The sequence below is a fragment of the Lytechinus variegatus genome, chromosome 10 (genome assembly GCF_018143015.1).
Source record: "Lytechinus variegatus isolate NC3 chromosome 10, Lvar_3.0, whole genome shotgun sequence".
In the NCBI taxonomy this organism is placed as follows: domain Eukaryota; kingdom Metazoa; phylum Echinodermata; class Echinoidea; order Temnopleuroida; family Toxopneustidae; genus Lytechinus; species Lytechinus variegatus.
In genome coordinates this window covers 28839631-28860978 of record NC_054749.1, presented here as the reverse complement: position 1 = coordinate 28860978, position 21348 = coordinate 28839631, and the positions used below count along the sequence as shown (strand labels likewise).

The 21348-nt window shown below is 35.8% G+C and overlaps 2 protein-coding genes across 2 annotated transcripts; both read left to right on the top strand.

The window, feature by feature from the left end:
- The first annotated feature begins 47 nt into the window (after positions 1-47).
- Positions 48-5871, top strand: LOC121423254 (3-mercaptopyruvate sulfurtransferase-like). The gene is made up of 3 exons (XM_041618579.1): positions 48-124; positions 3298-3911; positions 4946-5871. Exons 2-3 carry the CDS (start codon positions 3323-3325, stop codon positions 5260-5262), a joined length of 906 nt encoding a protein of 301 aa, XP_041474513.1. The 5' UTR covers positions 48-124; positions 3298-3322; the 3' UTR covers positions 5263-5871.
- Positions 5872-10390: 4519 nt separating this feature from the next.
- LOC121422202 (thiosulfate sulfurtransferase-like) lies at positions 10391-16583 on the top strand. Its single transcript, XM_041617105.1, has 3 exons — positions 10391-10693; positions 12955-13587; positions 15098-16583. The coding sequence occupies exons 2-3, from the start codon at positions 12978-12980 to the stop codon at positions 15406-15408; spliced, it is 921 nt and encodes a 306-aa protein (XP_041473039.1). The 5' UTR covers positions 10391-10693; positions 12955-12977; the 3' UTR covers positions 15409-16583.
- Positions 16584-21348: the final 4765 nt, after the last annotated feature.

The following is a 21348-nucleotide window of genomic DNA, read 5'->3' as shown; positions in this document are numbered from 1 at the left end:
ATTAAGATGAAATGTAGTATTCTTCACTTCCAGCGTTTCATAACCAATGTTTATATCGATAGATGTTCATCTTAATCCGACAGGCTCTGGTACATTATTGAATAACACCACCTTGTAAGCCCTTGTAAGTATGAATTCGCCAATTATTTATAGACTGTCCTATTCTTCATTTACCAAAATAATAAGCTAAGTCTGATCATGACCGTGGGAAACTGCCCATTGCCAAATCGACCAGGCCCAGGACCAAATAAAAGTTAACTTTTTGAAATTGCGATTTGCGGAGAGGCAATCTAATCTAACTTGCGTCCATGCCAATCCATTCATGGGCGTGGCCGTGGGCGCGGCATGTCGGTCATGGCATGAAACTGTATGTTTAACCAAAAAGGTCGACTTTATTCTGTAGTTTTCAAAGTGAAAATTATTAAGAGTGGAAAGTATTATTAAACCAGATAATATCAAATAGAGGGTGGAAATGGAACTTGGAAATGCCATGGAATGACTTTTAACTTTGAGATTCTAAAATATATTAGGGCGATTCCACACTAGAACTTCAAAAATATCATAAATTTCAACATGCTTTCAATAAGTCATAAGTAGTGTAATATTTTACTATGATACCTAAATTTTATGAAAATTATGAGTTTTAACCAAAAGTGAAGACAGATATAGTTTTTTGGGGGGAGAACAATGGAATTTTAAATTTTCAATAATTTTGCTCATTGAATAGTCAAGTACAAATTCCACCTGAAACAATTATTTGCAAAGCAAGAGAAGATTGAAAATATTGCAGGTCAATAGAATAATATATCATTGATGGTTCCAAATAATATCTACAACATTTTCATGATCCATAATAGGGGCAGCCCTGATTTTTCCGAACCTATTTTTGGCAATGTCCCGTACGACACATGACAATGCAAAAGTTTTTTCTACAATTTTATTTTTGATGATGCAATTTCATAAAATGAGTTTCTCTTTGTTTGACCCATGGGTGATCGATTTATCCCATAAGGATCTAATTACTGCCCTTCATTTTTCAATTATTGTCCTATTAAAAAATGTCCCGTACGACACACGCTGTGTCGTACGGGACATGTCCTGTACGACACACAATATAATAATGCATCTAATTGCAGGATTTGGATTCAGAAACCATAAATAGTAGGCATATTTAAATTCATTTAATTGATTTAACATAAAGTGAACTGAAAAAGTACTTTGTTTATCTCCATAGAACATGAAATAGGTGATTCTAAACATTTTAATTGATTTCATGTAGGCTTATTCTTTTGTGAATCCCTTCAGCTAAACTGGTGATTTTCACTGATCAGAGCAGGTTAATTTCTTTTCATTGAGCATGAAAAGAAAACTTTTATATTTCAACCTAGCCTGGAAGATGACTTCCTCTTGCATGCTAATGTGGAATTATTATAAGATGTAAAAAAAAATCATATCAATCATCATGATCATCTATTTGGACTTCCCTTATTGAATATTGAATATTGAAACTCCTTACGTTTTTCAAGTTGTAAAAAAATCTTGAAAATAAGACAAACCATATGGTTTCATGAAATGCAGATGGGTTTGAAAAAGTAGAACCGCATTTCTTTAGACAAAAAATTGTGACCAAAAAAGGGAAAAAAGTGACAGTTGTGACATATATGTAGATATACATTTTATATAAAAAATCATAACATCATGATCATTTTAGCCCCATAATTTACACAAAGTTTCATTCATTTATTGTTTAAATAGTGTTTGGAAATCATCAAGTAGTTCCCTAAAATATAACTTCACACAAAACCTGAAGTTTTTCAGCTCGTAAAAATGGTGTGAACACTCGTACATTTCCCATCATGAAAAAATTATAACATATTGCTCCCAATTGTATATATTGAGGTTACCTAATTGTATTGTCCTGAATGACTGCTTATTAAAAGACTATTCATAAATAAGCAAGAATTTAGGGGCAATGCTCCTTCTGATTGATAAAAAGTTCATGTTTATTTATTCAGGCTGCCCAGTACAACACGCAGTGCCTGTACAACACACAAGTGTCCCGTACGACACACAAGTGTCCCGTACGACACACAAGTGTCCCGTACGACACACAATTGTCCCGTACGACACATTATTTTGTTTATGATATATTGACAGAAATATTCATCTAATAGCGGTTTCTAACCTAATGAATGTCTTAGTTTGATGGGATTATCATTATCATCAGCCAAATAATGTGATTGAAGAAGTCAAAGTGACATAAAGTAAGAAAGTTTGGCTTCAATTTAGAGATGTCCCGTACGACACATTTTGAATGTCCCGTACGCCACAATGTTCTCGAAAATTATAATGTGCTTTATTTATTCATGAATGTTTATTTTGCTTTCTTTTGTAAATGTGTTTGTTCTTGGGTAATTGAGTGTCAATTTGAGTTCAGTTTCTATGAAATTTATCTGCCCAACTCACAGACTTTTGAGTACAAACTTGAGGTTTCTAAAAAAGCCACTTTTTCTGCGTCCGTACGACACATTACTATTTTTAATCTGTATTATACAGGATGTGAATTCAAGTCATGTTAAGTCTTGGTTTTTCTTACACTCTGGTAGTAGTTGATGACCACCTATAGTTACTGGAATATTTTTTGTTTTTTCTTGTCAAAAACTGTCAAATGTTCTCTAAATGTCCCGTACGACACGTATGGAATCACCCATTAGTGAGCTTGCTTAGGCCTTGGCTTAGCTGGCATGGCCTGGTCCCTGGATTGGATATTTTAGTAACAGTTAATGGTTATATCATATGTGGCTCAATTTTAGTTTTTTTTTTAATGGCAATAATGCAGCTAGTGGATCCCTTGCCCCTCAAAGTAACCCCTTCATCATGTTCATATCTCTGATATCTTAGGTTCTGATAATCATGATAATATATATCTATATGCTAATGAAGTCATGTAGGTAGGTATGAAGGTTAGAGCCTAGAATTATAGTACTAAGTTACATGCAACGTTAGAGCATAACTTATGATTGGAAACTTGTGTAAATATGTTTGGCATATTTCCTACTAATGTTAAATTCCTTAGCTTAGATTAAGCCTAGCCTTATTTACTAAAACTTAATAGGCCTTCCACATGGTAATTCAATTTTTTATTTTGTTTTATCTACTTTTTGTGCAACTTGCCAACTTCTACAAAATAATTTTATCACTCAATAATTAGACAATAGAGCATTGACAATTTTGAATCGGTCTTGGTAAATCCTGTCTAACACTCCTTTTCTTTTCTTTTTTTCCAAAAAAAAATAGGAACCGACTTCATTTGGTTGGCAAGATGCAGAGAGTGAGTAGTCTAGTAAGCTGTGAATGGCTTTCCCGAATCTTATCACCACAAACTCAATATCTCAGAGTTCTGGATGGGAATTGGTACATGCCAGGTAGCGGGAAGGACCCAAAAGCAGAATTTGCCAAGAAGCACATCCCTGGTGCAGAGCAGTTCAGCATTGATGATTGCACGCTCCCACACTCTCCTTTCTCCCATACTCTTCCAACACCAGAGTTCTTCGCTGAATATGTCGGGGAACGTGGCATCTGCAACAATACACATGTCGTAGTCTACGACAATCACCCACAATACGGAATATTTTCAGCGGCAAGGGTTTGGTGGTTGTTTCGTGTTTTTGGACACAACGCTGTCTCAGTACTCAATGGAGGGCTCCCTCTGTGGGAGAAGGCAGGTTATCCTTTATGTAGCCGCACAGCTCCCAGTGAGGTGGAGAAAAGGGAGTTCAAACCAGAGCTTCAACCAAATTTGGTCCGAAGATTTAGCGATATGACAGGCAATCTGAAAGTTAACAAGTTTCAAGTGATGGATGCCAGATCTCCAGCCCGGTTCTTTGGTCAAGTGCCTGAACCAAGAGAAGGTAATTTGGAATACTTATTTTAAACATTTTTATGGAAACATAATTACCAAATATAGTTTATTAATAGTCTTCTATAATATCTCTTCTTTCCAATTCACAATATGTTGCCTTTTGACTGGGTTTTATTCTAAAAAGTTTTACAGTTGCTCATACTGGTAGTTTCAAGAATCGATACATTTTGATAAGACATACTCTTGAAAAGACATCCTGAGATACAATCAGTATGTTGTCATGGTGACTGTTATTAATGGCTATTTTCAAGATAAACTTGGAAAACATCCTAATAAATGTACTATCATATTATGTAAAATGATCAGTCTTTGGAGACATATACCCTTTTTAGACAGGCTAAAATTTCCTTAACCCGTACTATTGGTGGGGCTAAATGGCAATTTAGCCCCACCTATAGTACGGGGTTAAGCTTAGCCCACTTTCGTTTTACACAGCGTTTTTGCAAAGTGGGCTAACCCCACCTATAGTACGGGATTATTTGGCCCTGCAAAAAAGCAGGGTTATCCCACCAATTGCGGTGCTAAGAGCAATAGTACGGGGTTAAGATCGCATGTGTAAAACGAAAGTGGGCTAAGCTTAAATAGTACGGGGTTAAGGAAATTGCGAGTGAAGCACTTGTACTACGAATGATCGACAAAAACCACTAGTCCGGGGTTAGCGAGTTTCGTGTGTAAAAAGCAAGCATTCCTTATCCGGGGTTAGCAATAACAATTTGGCATGTGTGAAAAGGAAAAAAAATAGTACGGGGTTAAGGATAGTACGGGGTTAGCGATAGTCCGGGGTTAAGAAAATCCTGTGTAAAAAGGGCAATAGTTATACAGTGAAATTTGGTTTTAGGCAAATACATCAACATGCAGAAAAACATAAACACCTGTAACTAATATTGAATTTTAACCATTCAGAAATTCACATTTACGTGTCATGTTGTGCTGAAGCTATTGTATAGGTAATTATTAATAATATACTAGTATTTCTATCATGAATGTCTTTAGTCTTATCTTTCTTTTGTTTGTAACTTGAAGGATTATGCCGTGGCCATATGCCAGGTTCTGCTAATGTGCCTTTCAATACACTACTCAATGATGACGACTCAGAAAAAGCACGCCTGATGAAGTCCCCAGAAGAGCTTGCCAAGATATTTGCAGACCGCGGCGTTGACCTCTCCCAACCTGTCACATCGACCTGCGGGTCAGGGGTCACGGCCTGTCTCCTTGCGTTGGCTGCGTACAGAGCAGGAAAGAATGATGTTGCTGTGTATGATGGATCATGGGAGGAGTATGGTCAGAAAGCAACGGAAGATCAGATTGTGGTATGTAATCCTGAAGCAAATGCTGGTTAACATGTTACAGAATGTGACCTTTAGACACCTGCGTACTTGAGATGTCTAGAATAAAAAACATTTTCAAACTAGGAAAAATTCATTTTTGTCAAAGGTTTTATTGTTCAAAGTTAATTTCATTTGATAAACCACTGTAGCAATTGTGGGTGATTCTTTTGCAATGTATGATGGCTATTATTATGTCTTGCAGTCAAAACCCCCTTTACCCCTATCAATTTTTGACTGGTTTGAATTCCTGTATTTGTCATTTAATCATGGCCGCAAATTGAATCTTATTACGTATTGTATATTTTTTAGCATGAAACAGACTCGGGTAAGAATCAGTGGCTCAGTGCACACATACTTTTTTTCTCTCATTGAACACTGCTTGGATAAAACTATGTATTGCTTGCCATTTCTGGCATACAATAGCCATTTGAAATAATACTGAGCTTGTCAGCAAATGTAAAACAAGCTAGTCTCTAAAATATGGGAGCAAGTTGTAAGAGAGGATGTGCTATTTCTATTCAAACTTTGTCTTCCAAGAACTATTTACAAATGGATTGACATCTGATTTAATGCATTAGATATTCATAGCTGCAAATTATTTAATTATAAGAAGGAGTGGGCTATAAATGGGTGATTTTTTGTTTTACTGTGGGAACAGTTTTTTTGTGTTCCTTTTACCTTATCTCAACAGTTATATATATATATATATATATATTAATACTGTATAGCCACTATGGATAATTAACATTTTTTTTATGTAAGATATATTTCACAAATATCCGTAAAACCCATAGTAGAGGAATAAAAGCGATATAGCTCTATGAAGCTGCTTGCTATTGTTGACCTCGTACCACCTAATATTGAAGAACCCCAGGACGAAAAAATCTACTTTTTGGCTGAAAAAAGGCTATAAAAATTGAAAAATTTAGGTACAATTACCTGTTAACTCTACAAATAATGGTTTAAAAGTATTAATAATAGGAAAAACAAATTGCCTGCCCCCAAATACATACAGTATGAATAGACACCAAAACCAAAGAAAAAGACCACCAAATAAAGAAGTTGTGGCCAAAACTGTGATTTTGGGTGGTTTTGGCGGCCATTTTGGATTTTGGCCCCGCACACTTTTTTCTCGGACCCAAGACAAAATATATTGTCATTTCATGTCGAGATACATTACAAGGAATAAAAAAAAACTGTTCCCATATTGAAATTACAAAAAAAGTATTTTTGACCCATGTATAAGGGAGTTATATCCTACACACATGTAAGAAATTATTAAATAATTATGATTTCATGTAAGAACATAAGAAGAAAGGGGGGATGTGACATCATCCCACCTAATGAATAGTCATTATGATAACTGTTTTCACAAAATAGTAACTTTGTTATTTGTAATCTTTATTAATGAAAATTTCCAACATTTAGCTTGGTGAATTTTACAATTATTTTTCAGACTAGAGTACCCCTATAACATTGTTGATACTTACTGGTTATTTTGGGTACAAAGCTACAATTATGTTGTGATAGAGTCATGTTTTGATTTATGTTTTGATTTTTTGGGGAAAAGGAAAGGAATTAACACTGTAAGTCTTTAAGTACTTTGGAGATGATGGAACATTATAGCCATGTTATAAATTGTGTCGGTACTTTGTATTTCTTTAATAGGGTTCTTTGATGTTTTTGTTATAAAAATAACAATTACCGGTATGTATATATTCTGGGCTGTTGTATTCTGGAAATATTTGAAGTCATTCTGTCCTATTCTACCTGTTTTACAGGTTTATTATGTTAATTAATTAGTTCAGAGTAAACAATTATTTCACTTTGTGTTGAAAATGTGTGGTATTTGTCTATGCAAAGGCTAAATCTAACAAGGGATACTTATCATTATAGAAATGACAATGTGTGCTCTTATCTTTGGGAAAATAAGCTCAAAAATGTACTAACCCAAGTAGTGACAGGATATGATATTTTTAGTGTCACCAAAGAGAAAACAAGATATAAAATGAATATTAGCATACATGATCAGTCAAACACTGAAATATTACAGCAATATCGCTGAATCCTAAACTTTAGGGTTTTTTCGCAAATGCGTTATATTGATGTGCATCCATCACATTCCCATAATACTGCAGTATTGATATCCCAGGGTTACTGTCATTAGAAGGTGTATTACATGGACTTTCATAAGGAACCTTAAAATCGTCCTTCCATCTCGTATTACGCTCAGAGTTTACATTCTGAAGCATTGTGTTACCCAACCTGAATAATGCTCTGACTTTTTTATTTACAAGATAGGTTATACAATTTTCATGTGTCTAGGATTGAAAAGTAAACCCTTTTAAAATCATTTTTTTACATCGCATGTACATTGCCCAGCCATGAAAAAGAACAACCTTTTACTAACTAGAATGAACCATGTATACCTCAGAGAACTGGCTATTTATAGACTTGAGTATCCATGCTTTATCTTGAATATCATTTTTAGTAAACATATGCAACTAGACATCATTTTGTGTGCTTCCTTTGATATCAAGAATCTCATATTGATACCTTGATGTTCATTTTACTTGTTATGCACAAAACCGAAAACTACATATTCACAAATATATACAACTGGTTGTTGGGTGAAGTATGTGTATTTATTTGTATAGAGATGCGCAAAATCAATTCATCAACACTCCCCATACATGTACACACAAATTTGTGTTAGGTATGATACTATTGGAAGTACCTCGGGACAAACTACAATGTACAATAATACAAAAAGGCACAAAAAGTTTCCCCTTATAATCATTGTGGCATAATTTTCTTTTTTAGATAAAAATAGCTTTGTCACTGTGTTGCTAAATGTATACTTTGTCTGAAGTCTGAAATTAAAGTGATTCATGCATATGGATGAGTATCTCAGGCAAGATATGAACTTTAAAAAGTGAACAGACCACAGTTTCTTTTTTTGGTGAGGGGTGTATTGGGGTGGTATTTTGAAAAGAGGTAACACCTCAATTTTGACTATTGACAATTTTGCTCTTCATTTGTTAAAATAACGATCTTTTTTTATTTTTCAAAAAGGGTTAAAAAAATAAGTGACAAAATATCTATATAAATTTGTGTTGCTTTTGTTCAAAATCATTCACCTGTGTAGAAATCAATGTTTTACTATATTGTACTTCAGCTCATGATATTCAGTTTGGGTTCTGTAACTTCTGTGTTTACATCACACAGACATCTTTGCATGATACATTGTAAGTTGCATTTTTGCTTCTATTTAACTTTTAATTTTCCTCATTTTTTGTTTTTATATAGACCTGAATTTACTACATATTATTACCCAAAATGTGTTTGAAATGCTTTTTAATACCTCCTTTGAAATATGTTGTATTTATTGCCTGATGTGAAATACTAGTTTAAATCCCACCTTGAAATAGTTGACCGGTATATACTGGGACATGTCTTTAGTGTGAAAAGTACATCCAGATATTTGCTTATGCAATCTGAAATAAAGTAAAGGGTCTATACTACTGTGATAAAATTATATGTAAAGCAAAGTTGTTTCATGCATTGAATCTTAGTCTTTTCAGTTGCTTAATAATGATAATAACAATAATAATGATAATAATAATATCATAATGATAAGCAATAATGATAATAATGATGATATGTATTTTTGTTATTATTTTATTGTTATTATCATTAGTATAAAATAACAATTATGATAAAAATACATTGATAATTCTGATCATAATTAGTGTGATGACATCAGTATTGAATAATTAATGGAAGAAAGAATAAACACAATTGGAAGAAGAGGAGAACTCTTAATCACTGTTTTATTGAATACCATGAAATATATGAGTTTTTATAAGAAAAACAATGTCTGATGTCAATTAATTTGCAATATTTACCAGAAAACAATATAGGCCTATATATGCCTACATCCTACAAAACGGCAAAATCTATGAATGAGTTTATTCCGTCATAATACACACATAGACGTAAAGATGAAGGTAGAGGACGTTAAGGCGCTTTACGAACAACGATAAAGATGTAGAGAAATATGCATGTATATATATATATAATGCATTTTTTCTTGTAGTTCTGTAACTATCATAGTGCTTACATGTATCTTTACAAGAAAAAATTATATTCTATTTCTAAACATCAAAATAATGTATAAAACTTAAAATAAGATGAAGGCTAGATTTTTGGTCATTGATTAGATGATAAATATTTTGCATATATGTCAATATACCTAGGCATCTTTATTCTATCATCACATTTCTCAATCTATATGTTCGATTCAATCCATCTTTCTTCCAATCTACAAGTATATACATTTTCATCCTTTACTCAGATTTGTGTGGTATTAAGCTATATTCAAATAAAATAAGTATTAACTAGAATAGGGAATTAATATTATTTAAAATACTCTTCACAAGACCTAGAAAATCATTGAGATTTGTAAAACTTCATTTTTTTCTATAATATGCGATGTGCTCTTATGATTGTGTGTGCAATTTTTTGTATTTTCATGTATCTATACATGTGCATTGCAACAGAAATTGTAAAAATATGCAATGTGCTAGTGAATATTGGTTTAACCAAAAATCAGACTTTTAACCACAAGTGATTGGAAATGATGATTTCTCTGTGGCCAATTTTTTATACCAATATGGTATTTTTGCTAACATGTACGCACTATATATAGCTAACCGTTTCACTGGTTATTTGATCAATTCCTTTATGAGAGTGTACCTAGTTGGTGAATTGAACGCACAGTGCATTTATAATTGTGGAAAGAATACTACTAATATTGTTTAATGCTTTTATGTTTTATTGTCGTGTGAAACTAAATTGAATTTATAGATTTCATATCAGCAGAGCTGAATATAAACCCCTCTGAGGGATGGAATGGAAAAAATAAATGCTGTGACTGAGCTTCTTCATTTTTTTAGTTGAAGGTTAAATTGTGATTTTAAAAAGAAAGGAAATCCTGTGTATCCCCCCCTCTCTCTCTCTCTTTATCTCTGTAGTCTTTTCTCTCTCTCTCTCTGTCTTACTTTCTCACTCTCTTGTCTTTTACCCCCCCCCCCCCCAGTTTCTTCCCCTCCATTTATAGGTTAGTGTGATTGAATAAACACTCGACTATTTTTATCAACAACAGTTCAAACGATCATATTCGCTTGCATTCAAAGTACCATGTTTGACAATGAGGGTAGGCCAACGATCAAATCTTGGTTCAGCGATATGAATTTGATTAGGAAAAAAAGAGGAGATAAAAAAATAACCGAGTCATTCTGAATACGTCGATTTGTTATGAACCTTATGAAGAGCACGTAGTTCATACAGCCTACATTGCTTGACTTCTGGGATTTTGTTAGACTAGTTTGGGGTGTATAGGCGTTGTGGCTGAAATTTGCATGTCTACTGTACATGTGTGGTAAGATTATCATTATTTATTTTATGATAATTTTTGTATTGTTATGTGGGTCAGTATATTGATGTGTACGTTTCGGATCTTGAGCTTGAGTGAGAGGGGGAGGGGAAGAAGATGATAATTAAGAAGAAGTTAAAAGTGAGGGGGGGAGAACTTACTGTGCATTTTGATATCTTACTCAAATATAGCTCCAATCTTTTTTCTATCACAAGCCTTCCCTTCGTTGGTAAACTTGGTTGCTGTCAGAAGTAATTGTTTCTATCAACAAGCTATTAATATACGTGACAGTGGCGTACCTAGGATTTTCCACAGGGGGGGGGGCAAAATCGTCCGCCCAAAAATTTGACAAGGAAAACAAAACAAAAAAAAAGGTCTTCAATCAAAAATAAAGGTTTTCGTACCAGAAAAAAATTGACAAGCAAAAAAAAGGGGGGTCTTCAAGCTCGTCAGGGGGGGGGGGCAATAAAGGTCTTCAAGCTCGTCGGGGGGGGGGGCAAAAAAGGTCTTCAAGCTCGTCGGGGGGGGCAAGGATATGTCTTTTGTATGGGTTGTGGCTCGTAAGGGGGGGCAGACTGCCCCCCCCCCCGTTGGTACGCTAGTGATACGTGACCACTGTCCGGAAATGTAGATTTCAACATTGGACCTCTCTATAGAACCCAAGGATAAAGGAATTTCCACCCCCAAAAAGGGTTGATTTGAATATAAATTAAAAACAAACCAACAAGCATTACGAATCCTATGTAAAATAAGGAATTTGTCCCCCTTTTATTTTTGTTGTTTTTCACAAAGCAGGTACAAAATTATGATCATCAAAGTGCATGCATGAGAGTGAATGATGTCACTCCTATTGGTTAAATTATGCAATACTTTAAGTTTTGCAGATTTAACGATTAGAAGACTGTTCATCAAGCAATTGTAATTCCACATGTACAGAGATGATTCAATGTTGCTTCATATTACAATGGGGAGAAAATCTAAATATTTCACATTTCATGTATTAAGAGATACAAAAAAAATAGTGAGTGTTGTCATTTATTCCCTCATTTGCATAACAACAGGAATGAGGAGATATCACTGTTTTGTGAAATTAAGCGAAAAACTTTGAGAAAATTTCACAACTTCGTTATTTTACTATTTTACATAGGAATTTAATGAAATTTTAGCTTGGGTTTGTTATTCAAACTAACATTTTGTTGGGATGGACTTCCTTTAAACTCTCCTTCCGATATAGAAGAATACATGTACATACAGCAAACATTTTTTTCAGTGGTTCTGCAATCAATTCTTCAAAGGAAAAGAATGCAAACTTACTGCACATTTTGGTTCGATAATTAAATGTGTTATTTCCCCAAATGGAGTATAGAAAGATTAAAAATGATGATAAATAATGATAATAATAATAATGATATTGATAATGATTATAATGTTCAGTAATAATTTAAAAGATACTAATCATCCTTGATATATTCAATATTGAAAATCTTCATTGCACCGTGAGCACAAAATGTGCTTTTCAACGCACTGGCTGAATATATAATGTATTTGATTTGTATCTTTTTTGAGGTATACTGTGGTATAGTGTTTTAATTAATTTTCATTCTTCGCTCATCCCCCTCCTATATTTCACATTGTCCACTTTTCCTCTAATTCTTTACTCCGTGATTTTGCGCTAATCTTTGACTTTTCCTTTGTAGTCTGATTTTTCTTTAGTCTCCGATCTCCTTACGAACTTCATAAAAAGGAACCTGCAGACATTACAAGCTCTGCTTTTTATGCAGGATACTTCATATTTCATTTTCTTTACTGCCATTATATTTGTATTTTCTATGTTATCAAATGTATTTCTTGTACTATGTTATTATTTTGTTATCTTGTGAAGTATGAAAATAAATTCAATTCAATGTTCATACATGGAGCTATACAACATGGAAGAACATTGATTAAAAAATGTGTTTCCGCTCTCTTCATTCCATCGCTTTTATTAAAGGATTATTCGAGAATCAAAATCATTTGTCAATAAATGTGATCACCAAGCATTATAATAATCATAAGGGACACATTCTGAATGGTTTCTGAAGCAGAATAATTCACGGAAAGCAAGGCGAATGCTATTTTTAAAACAACTGTTTACCTAAAATCTAATCGGTTCGTGATAAACATTTATATGTATCATTTTAATGGCAAAGAGAGAAAGAGAGAAAGAGAGAAAGTAACATATTAAAGATAAATGGGCTGTTACATAATCAAAGTTTTATCTTCTGCAGGCTAAATTATCAAGCGGAACACCATGGCATCATTTGCAGGGAAAGTCCCCGCTTTAGTGACAACGGAGTGGTTGGCCAAAGCTTTAGAGGCTGGGAAGACCCCAGATGGAAGATCGATCCGTCTCCTTGACGCCACCTGGCTCGGGATGGCAGATGAAGGTCGGGACGCTCACGGCAAGCAGCACATTCCAGGAAGTCTCTACGTCGACCTCAACCAGCTCCGCAACAAGGACACTTCGTATTACTTCACCATCCCGACTTCGGAGTTCTTCGCCGAGTTCGTTGGGAAGACGCTCGGCATCGACAACAACACGCACGTGATCGTCTACGAGAATGACCCTTACTATAGTATCATGACGGCGCCTCGGATCTGGTGGATGTTCCGATATTTCGATCACGGCGTCGTGTCGGTGCTCGATGGCGGACTTCAGCAGTGGGTTGCCGAGAATCGAGCGGTCACCGATGAGGCGACGCCAGCTCCTCAGCCAGCCAATTTCAAGGTGACGAGAACGCGTACTGAGATCTTCAAGAACTTTGATGATATCTTAGAGAACGTGAAGGAAACTAAATTTCAGTTGATGGATAGTCGTCCAGTAGAATGGTATGATGGTACAATGCCTTCTCCTTATCCAGGTAAAATATAGAATCAAACACAGCATAACACTTTGGTTTCAATTATTGACCATAATAAGGATATCCGACAAAAATATTGTGGTAATTAAAAAAAAAACCAATCATTGGCGTTCTAATTCACAGTGGCGTAACAGGCGGGGGGGGGCAGGGGGCAAGCTGCCCCCTCCCCGGCGGATTTCACCGGGAAAATAAAAAAACGTGAGAAAGAGAAAAGGGAGGGAGAAAGAAAGGGAAAGGGGAGAAGGAAAGGAGGAAAAGGGAAAAGAAAACGAAGATGAAATATTCTTTTAAACGGAAAAGTAAGGAAGGACAGCGGGAAAAGGAACGAAAGAAGAACATTTGAGAAAGAACAAATCATTCCGAAATAGGCCTGTGTAATGCAATAGCGTGATGGGAAATAAATTAAAAGATGACAAAATGGCAAAAAAAGCGGGAAATAAAGTTAGAATAGAATTAGTCAAAAGCTAAATTGGAAAACGAAGAAAAGGGACAATAAAAACAAAACACTGAATAACACGACCGGGCTGCCGATGATTGAAAATAAAGAGCGGAAAGAAAAATGGACTGCATACAACATTGTGCCATAAGCTTGCTAAATTTAGTTCAAATAAGATACCGGGGCTTTGCTCCGACCCCACGCAGTAGGGGCTCTCAGCATCTATAACCTTCAAATGGCTCTACATAATTTCCCCTGTAGGGACCCTTCTTACATTAAGCTTTACGTTCAATCACTGGCGTACAGGCGTGGGGGTCTTGGTTCTAAACCCAAAGGAATTAAAAGAAATTAAAGAAGACAACGTATAATGAAATAAATGGATACAATATGTGTTATTTGCTGACTGAAAAAAAATATATATCACACAATTAGAATTTAATTTCATTAGGCAATCTTTTTTCCAGCTCGCTTTGCTCGCTGGCTGGCAACTTTTAACAAAATAATATTCCCACATTGCTATGTTCCCACTCAAAATATTTGGTTAATTACGCAACTGAGTTGAATAAATGTGTTGTGTAAAAGCTATATTTTGTATATAAGCACGATATTTGAATAAAAATAGCGGCGATCTGCCAGGTTTAAATGGCTATGATATCAAGAAGTTCCGGGGGCTCCGCCCACGACCCCAATCACACAGCACTGTCGTATATCGGTATGGTCGGGTTGGGCCATGGCACCCAAAAGTTATACAACCAAGAACAAAAACACAAGGAGGAAAGGAATAAGCAAAGGAAAAGTGTAAGATATGATTTTATTTACTGAATATAATGTCAAAACTTATCTCAAAGTTAGATTCTCATGAAAAGGTGATTTTTTTTCTCGCTCATTTCGCTCGCTCGGGACTTATATTAAGTAGTTTTTTTAGCACATGCGCCATACTGCGCCCCTCGTTTTTTTTATACTCTTCACGCTACTGCCGCAAAGAATCATGCACATAGTGGCGTACAGACCACAAAAAAGGAATGGAAAGAGAGAAGAGTGAAATATATTGTTCTCTGGATTCTTCGTTTAAAGGTTTAAAACTCGGGATCATGAAGATGGCAGTCAACATCCCCTTTCCAAACATCCTCACAGAGGGATCCTCCAAGTTCAAGAAGCCAGATGACATCAAGGCACTCTTCCATTCAAAGGGCATTGACCTATCCCGACCTTTGACCTCGACCTGTTTCGTTGGTGTCACCGCTTGCATCCTGGCCCTGAGCGCCTTCTTGGTCGGGAAGGAGGACGTGGCGGTATTCGATGGGTCTTGGGATGAATATTCTCAGAGAGGTCCCGATGATTCCATGACTGTTTATGAAGTTAAGGTCAACCCGGGGTCAACCTGAATGATACTGAGGACACTTTCCCGCCTGTGCCAACATTCATTAAACAATAGAAACGACTTCCCTATGCTATTCATGGATTTACAATCGAATGTTATTTACGCTTTCTTGCTTTTAATGGAGATCTGTAAATTTAGATTGTTGTTATCAACGATGGGATTTGAAATAATACTACATTATAACTATCTCAGAACCGAATATATATAAGAGACTAGTCACTCCAGAAGCGGGATCCATATCCCCGAGAGCGCGCCATAGTTCCCTCTCGAGCGAACAGCATATATTTATTTTTTATTTCTTTTAATTTTCACTCCAGAACGAACCACAATGCACCCCAAAGATACAAAACCCACCCCCAAAATGACCGCCCCGAACCCCTCCAAGAGGAGTGCGACCATAGGACCAGACCATCTCCCTCGCAGAGTGTTTGATTGATTGATTGATTTTATTCGCCAAGAATATCACAAGAGATTACAATGAAATTGAAGAATATCTTGACAGCTAGCCCATGAAAGCCGAAAGGCTCATTTCCAATGGGGTCCTATAGTTAGTATAAAAGATTAACATATTATAACAAAACTGGAATATAGTAAAAAAAAATAATAATAATAAAATGCATAAATACATATCCATCAGTCAAATAATATGCAAACATCTGAAGCAAACAACAATCCTCCTGATATGTGAAACAAGATTATATTTTAACATACCCTAATGTATACATTATCTACAATAGTAGAAACCAACTGTACAAATTGTGTGATTTTTAATGGTAATATTGCTCTCGAGTAGCTTCCAGTTTTAGGTGCTTCTTTAATGCACTCTTAAATTTAGAAAATATTTTAACTGCTTTTACTTTATTGGGAAGAGCATTCCAAGATTGGATGCCATTAAAATAAAAAGTGTTCCCTATATGTCGTTCACGTTTTGGTAATACAAAATTAAAATTACTATTTCGAGTACAGTACCTATGGATATTTGATACACGGGTGAAATTATTTGCTATATAATGATCTAATGTATCCGATTAGAATATTTTATGCACGTGGTGTAATACTAATTGTTGTGATCTGTGATCTACATGAAGTAATCCTGCCCTTAATAACTGTATGCTTGAACTTTCTTAGCCCCAGCATCCCTAGAAATAAACTTGTCCCATTTTCTGAAATGGTTTGTTATAATAGACCTCTCTGTTCAGCTAGTTTTCTTTCTTCAAGTCTATCTTCTTGTATTTTTTCCTTAATATGGTTAAGGATCGTTGGATCTTTTGTGTTTCTACTATTCTTTAAAATCATATACTTTATGAGGATTATTATGTGATTTAATGATTGAGCCTCTCCTTTAGTTGACCCTTCCACGCCTACGTGTACACTTTTTTTTTAATCTATATTTGTAATGATAGGGAGTTGAAGCATGTTCCCACATTCTTTCCACATAGTTTTTATTTTATCACATGAAAAGAATATATGATCATTTGTTTCTTCTTCTTTACTGCAGAACAGGCGCGTACGCAAGGGGGGGGGGTTTCGGGGGTTCAAACCCCCCCCCCCCTTTTCGTTTCCTTTTTTTTTTTTTTTTTTTTTTTTTTTTTTGCTTGTCTCCCCAGAGGTCGGTCTGGTCAAGGAGTTATCGGGCAAGAGCCTGATAACTCCTTGGTCTGGTTACGGACAGTTCCCCTACCCAATAATGTATATGACAGCAATAATGAACAGAATCTCATGTTTCCGACGAAAAACACAGAAAAAATTTCCGCTCGCTTCGCTCGCTCCATTTTATTATATCTTTTATTTCCGCATGTCGCCGACATGATCACGGTATCGCCATTAACAAGGCCATACATGATTATCATGATGTATACTTATGAATACAAGTGAACCAAGACAAAGACATACGTTTTCTTACAAAATATGTTTTACCAATATGAAAACCAAAATGACGGAAAACGCTAAAATGTCGGTTAGCTCGCTCCGCTTGCTCGTAATAATTTATGAAATTCCACAAGTATCTAGTCTCCTGTTCAAGGCCGTATTATGAGTGTTACGAATAGAAGGACATGTAGCATCGACTAATACTTGATTTACTAACAAACTATTGACAAGAAATGTATGTTTTGACGGGAAAACGCGAAAATTTCGGCTCGCTCGTAATCATTTATGAAATTTCTTAAGTTTCTAGTCTCTTGATCAAGGCCATATCATGAGACTTACGAGCAGAAGGACATGTATCATCAACTAATATGTAATCATTACCAACAAGCTATTGAGAAGAATTGTATGTTTTGACGGAAAAACGCAAACATTTCGGCTCGCTTGCTCCGCTCGCTCGTAATTATTCATGACATTTCTCAAGTTTCTAGTGTTCTGATCAAGGCCATATCCAGGCGCGTAGCCAGGGGGGCGGTCGCCCCCCAAAAAAAAACGTCCCCAAAAAGAAAAAAAGAAGGGAAAAAGGAGAGGAGAAAAGGAAAAGGGAAGGAAGGAAAGGGAAGAAAGGTAGCTTTGTGTTTTTTCTATTTATTCTTTATTTTTTTCTCAAAAGAGAAACTCCTTCACTCTTCTTGCTTTAAATTCATATATGAATTTTGCTTCCGCGCTGCGCGCGGTTAAATGACAATATTGAAGTTCTCCATTGTTCCCCCACCTTTTCTCTAACCCTGTTTTTCCACCTCAGCTATGTGCTTCTTGCCAGTTAAAGTTAAAATTGTATACATTAGGGCATGAATTTGAGTAAGGTTAGGCCGAAGTAAATGTATGAAGTTATCTTTTTTTCAATTGATCGCGCAACTTCTGGTCTGGTCGGCTCCGAGCGGGTAAAACCTTTATATCAGTTTCTGCCGTCACCTCCATAAAGTCAGCTTCTCCCGCTTTTCAGCTCATTACTATAAACAACCATAATTTAGGGGCAAACAGGTTCCTAATTTAAAAAGAGGAAGGTATGGAATTCGTGTCGTATTAAATAAAAAAAGTACAATATTTTCTTTATCAAATTGTATTAAACTTCATGTCATTTCCCTGTATACATTCATCTCCTGTCCTGTTTTGCGCCCTCAGTTTGAAATTTTGAATGACACTTAAGTTTCTTTATATTCAAAATGAAGCGCTTCAGGATAAGTCAAAAAATTAATCATCCTTTATTATATAGATAGATAATTTCAATAAATCACAGAAGTTTCAACTTTATGCGCACTATTTTCCTTGTAATGAAGTTCAATAATCTTAGAAAATCAATTGAATTAGAGACGATTGGGTATTAGAGATATCTACATTTGATGAAACGTCCGCCCTTTGAAATTTCAGAGTTTCATTGCTCATCGCAGGGAGGAATATCTTCCTCTACCAATCTTCTCTGTTTTGCGAGTTAAAAATATGCACTGATGCTAAATTGTTTGTAATCAAATCTGATCTTTCCAAAGAAAGTTTCAATATATCTTTGAGAATACCCTTTTTATGGCAAGAAAAATTGATAAATCACTTTAGCTTCCGCGCTTCGCGCGGAGTTATTATCATTTTAATTTCCTCCATTGTATACCTCTTTTGTGCGTTTACAATCACTTTTGAAAACAAGGTTCAAAATCGCAATATAGTCAACCGAATTGGAGGTACTAGAGACAAGGGAAACGGCTCCTTTTCATTTTAATTTATGAAACACTAAAAGCTTCGCGCTTCGCGCGGGGAGGGGGGGGAAACTCCCCCTCCCTCCACCCACCCCCTAGGGAGCGCGCTTCGCGCGCTCTGTAAGTGTTGGCACGCTTGCGTGCATTTACCGCCCCCTCCAAAATGAAATCCTGGCTACGCGGTTGGCCATATCATGAGTGCTACGATCCGAAGGACATGTAGCATCGACTATGATACCAACAAACTATTGACAAAAAAGGTTATGTTTTCAACGCAAAAACGAGAACATTTCTGCTCGCTCGCGGGTCATGACCGCACTGTTACATACCCATCCCCACTTAAATGTTATTGTCTTATTTGCAGCGCTGAAAAAAAGAAAAAAAAATCATCACTTCCCCCCCCCCCCCCGCTCATCACTTTTTAGAGACTGGGCGGGAGATTAAAAAAAAATCAGCTCGAAACCCCCCCCCCTTTCAAAAATCCTGCGTACGCGCCTGCTGCAGAATGAACATAAATCATCTGTTGTCATTTTAAATGAATATAAATATTTTTGTGTATAGTATATTGTGTAATATTTTAAATTGAAATTCTCTGAGTCTGCTGTTCAGAGTCGATTTTCATGGTCTTAGACAAATATCAAAAATATCTTTTTTTGTTATATTATATTTTTTCTCAAGTTTTTTAAATGCTTGGGGTATATCCGATTTCACACTTACAAGAGTATCATATATTCTTTATTATTGGTTAATTTAACACGATTATTTAAGTTATGTTGGAAACCAAAGTACGAGATTGTTTCTTCTACATGTATATTGTACCGTATACATTGTTAATCTTTCTTTTGAAAAAAAATCTTAACTAACTTATTAGACGCCGCGGAGTTCATCCTCTTTCAGAAAATAAATTTAGTAATTGTCATTTACATTACGCAATTTCTAATGAATTTCTTTCTGAACCTGAATTTCGTCCGTCCGTCTCAGATCATTGTGACAAAAAGAGACCGATATATATTATAACGTTACTTTCAAGGACCATTTACATATTTTGTTTTTCCTTTTGTCAAATCCATATCAGCCGCAATTTCTGCATCAGCTGCAAGCTGATAAGAACACCATTAACAACAACAACAACGCAATTTGTTGCTATATTATAATTGATATGAGTCACAGTGGCGTAACTACGGGGGGGGGGGGCATGGGGGCACGTGCCCCCCCCCAAAAACAAATGGGGAAAAGCGAAAAAGAGGGAGAAAAAAATAAACGCTTAGAGGGGATGAAGAAACCATTGTATATCATATTATAATGTTATATCCTGTTGTACTAAAACATCCCGTTTTCAAGTCAATATATACCAAATAGGCCTATAGTTACAGTTATCATTGTTTTAAGTAGTGGCGTGATATCATGCTTCTTTTTCATGTATACCTAAAGCGATTGCCCCCTTTTAAGGTCTGAATCTAAAACATTTCCAATCCGTACATACGTTTGCGTTGGTGGATTGGTGAGATATGTAAGCTCTTCAGGAATTCTTAAAAACAATTCTTAAATATTGTCCCTTTTCTAGTCTGAATATCGAAAATTTTCAGCTTGCGCTCCGCGCTCGCATCAATTGTATAGTGAAATACTTGTGGTCTTAGTGTATTCCTACAAACAAGCACTAGATCGAATGCCCCTCTTCAGGTTTGAATTTAAAAAAAATCAGCTCGCGCTTCGCGCAAGCATTTGATTAGTGATATACGTATCACGTTCATGATTACAATGACTTCAAAAAGTGTATAGTGTGTTTAAATGTAATTCTAACAAAATCAGCAAGCGCTTGGCGCTCGCATTAGATGGCTATGGTGAGACATGTATGCTCTTCATGAATTTGAAAAAAGAGTCCTTATTGTCCCTGTTTGGGGTCAATTTAGACAAATTTCAGCTCACGCTTCGCGCCCATATTGTTTGTTTAGTGAGACAGGTATGTATCATGATTGTTATAATTTCCTTATAATGTCCCTTTTTTAAGGTCTGAATATAAAAAAATTCAACGCGCTCGCATTAGTTGATCAGTGAGATAAATATCCGTTTAATGGCACAATCCTTATAATATCTCTTTCAGGTCAGTATAGACAGGCCTACCTGGCAATTGAGCGTGCTTCGCGCGCCCACTAAGTGACTCATAATTTTTGCTGGTGCAGTGGTGCACACCCCCACCCCACGCCGTGACCCACGGTGCGCCACTGATGAGTCATATCTGCACTTTGGAGGAAAGGATTAAACAAATATGGCAGGTGGGACACTTGCTTGTGAGTAAGAGTAAAGAGTAAAGCAAACTATTTAACACCAAT

What these genes read in the sequence shown, in the direction of transcription:
- LOC121423254 (XM_041618579.1), top strand. Translation starts at nt 3,323, where the DNA reads ATGCAGAGAGTGAGTAGTCTAGTAAGCTGTGAATGGCTTTCCCGAATC. An exon ending in AGTGCCTGAACCAAGAGAAG is followed by an intron (nt 3,912 to 4,945) that starts GTAATTTGGAAT and finishes TGTAACTTGAAG; the next exon opens with GATTATGCCGTGGCCATATG.
- LOC121422202 (XM_041617105.1), top strand. Translation starts at nt 12,978, where the DNA reads ATGGCATCATTTGCAGGGAAAGTCCCCGCTTTAGTGACAACGGAGTGG. An exon ending in AATGCCTTCTCCTTATCCAG is followed by an intron (nt 13,588 to 15,097) that starts GTAAAATATAGA and finishes CTTCGTTTAAAG; the next exon opens with GTTTAAAACTCGGGATCATG.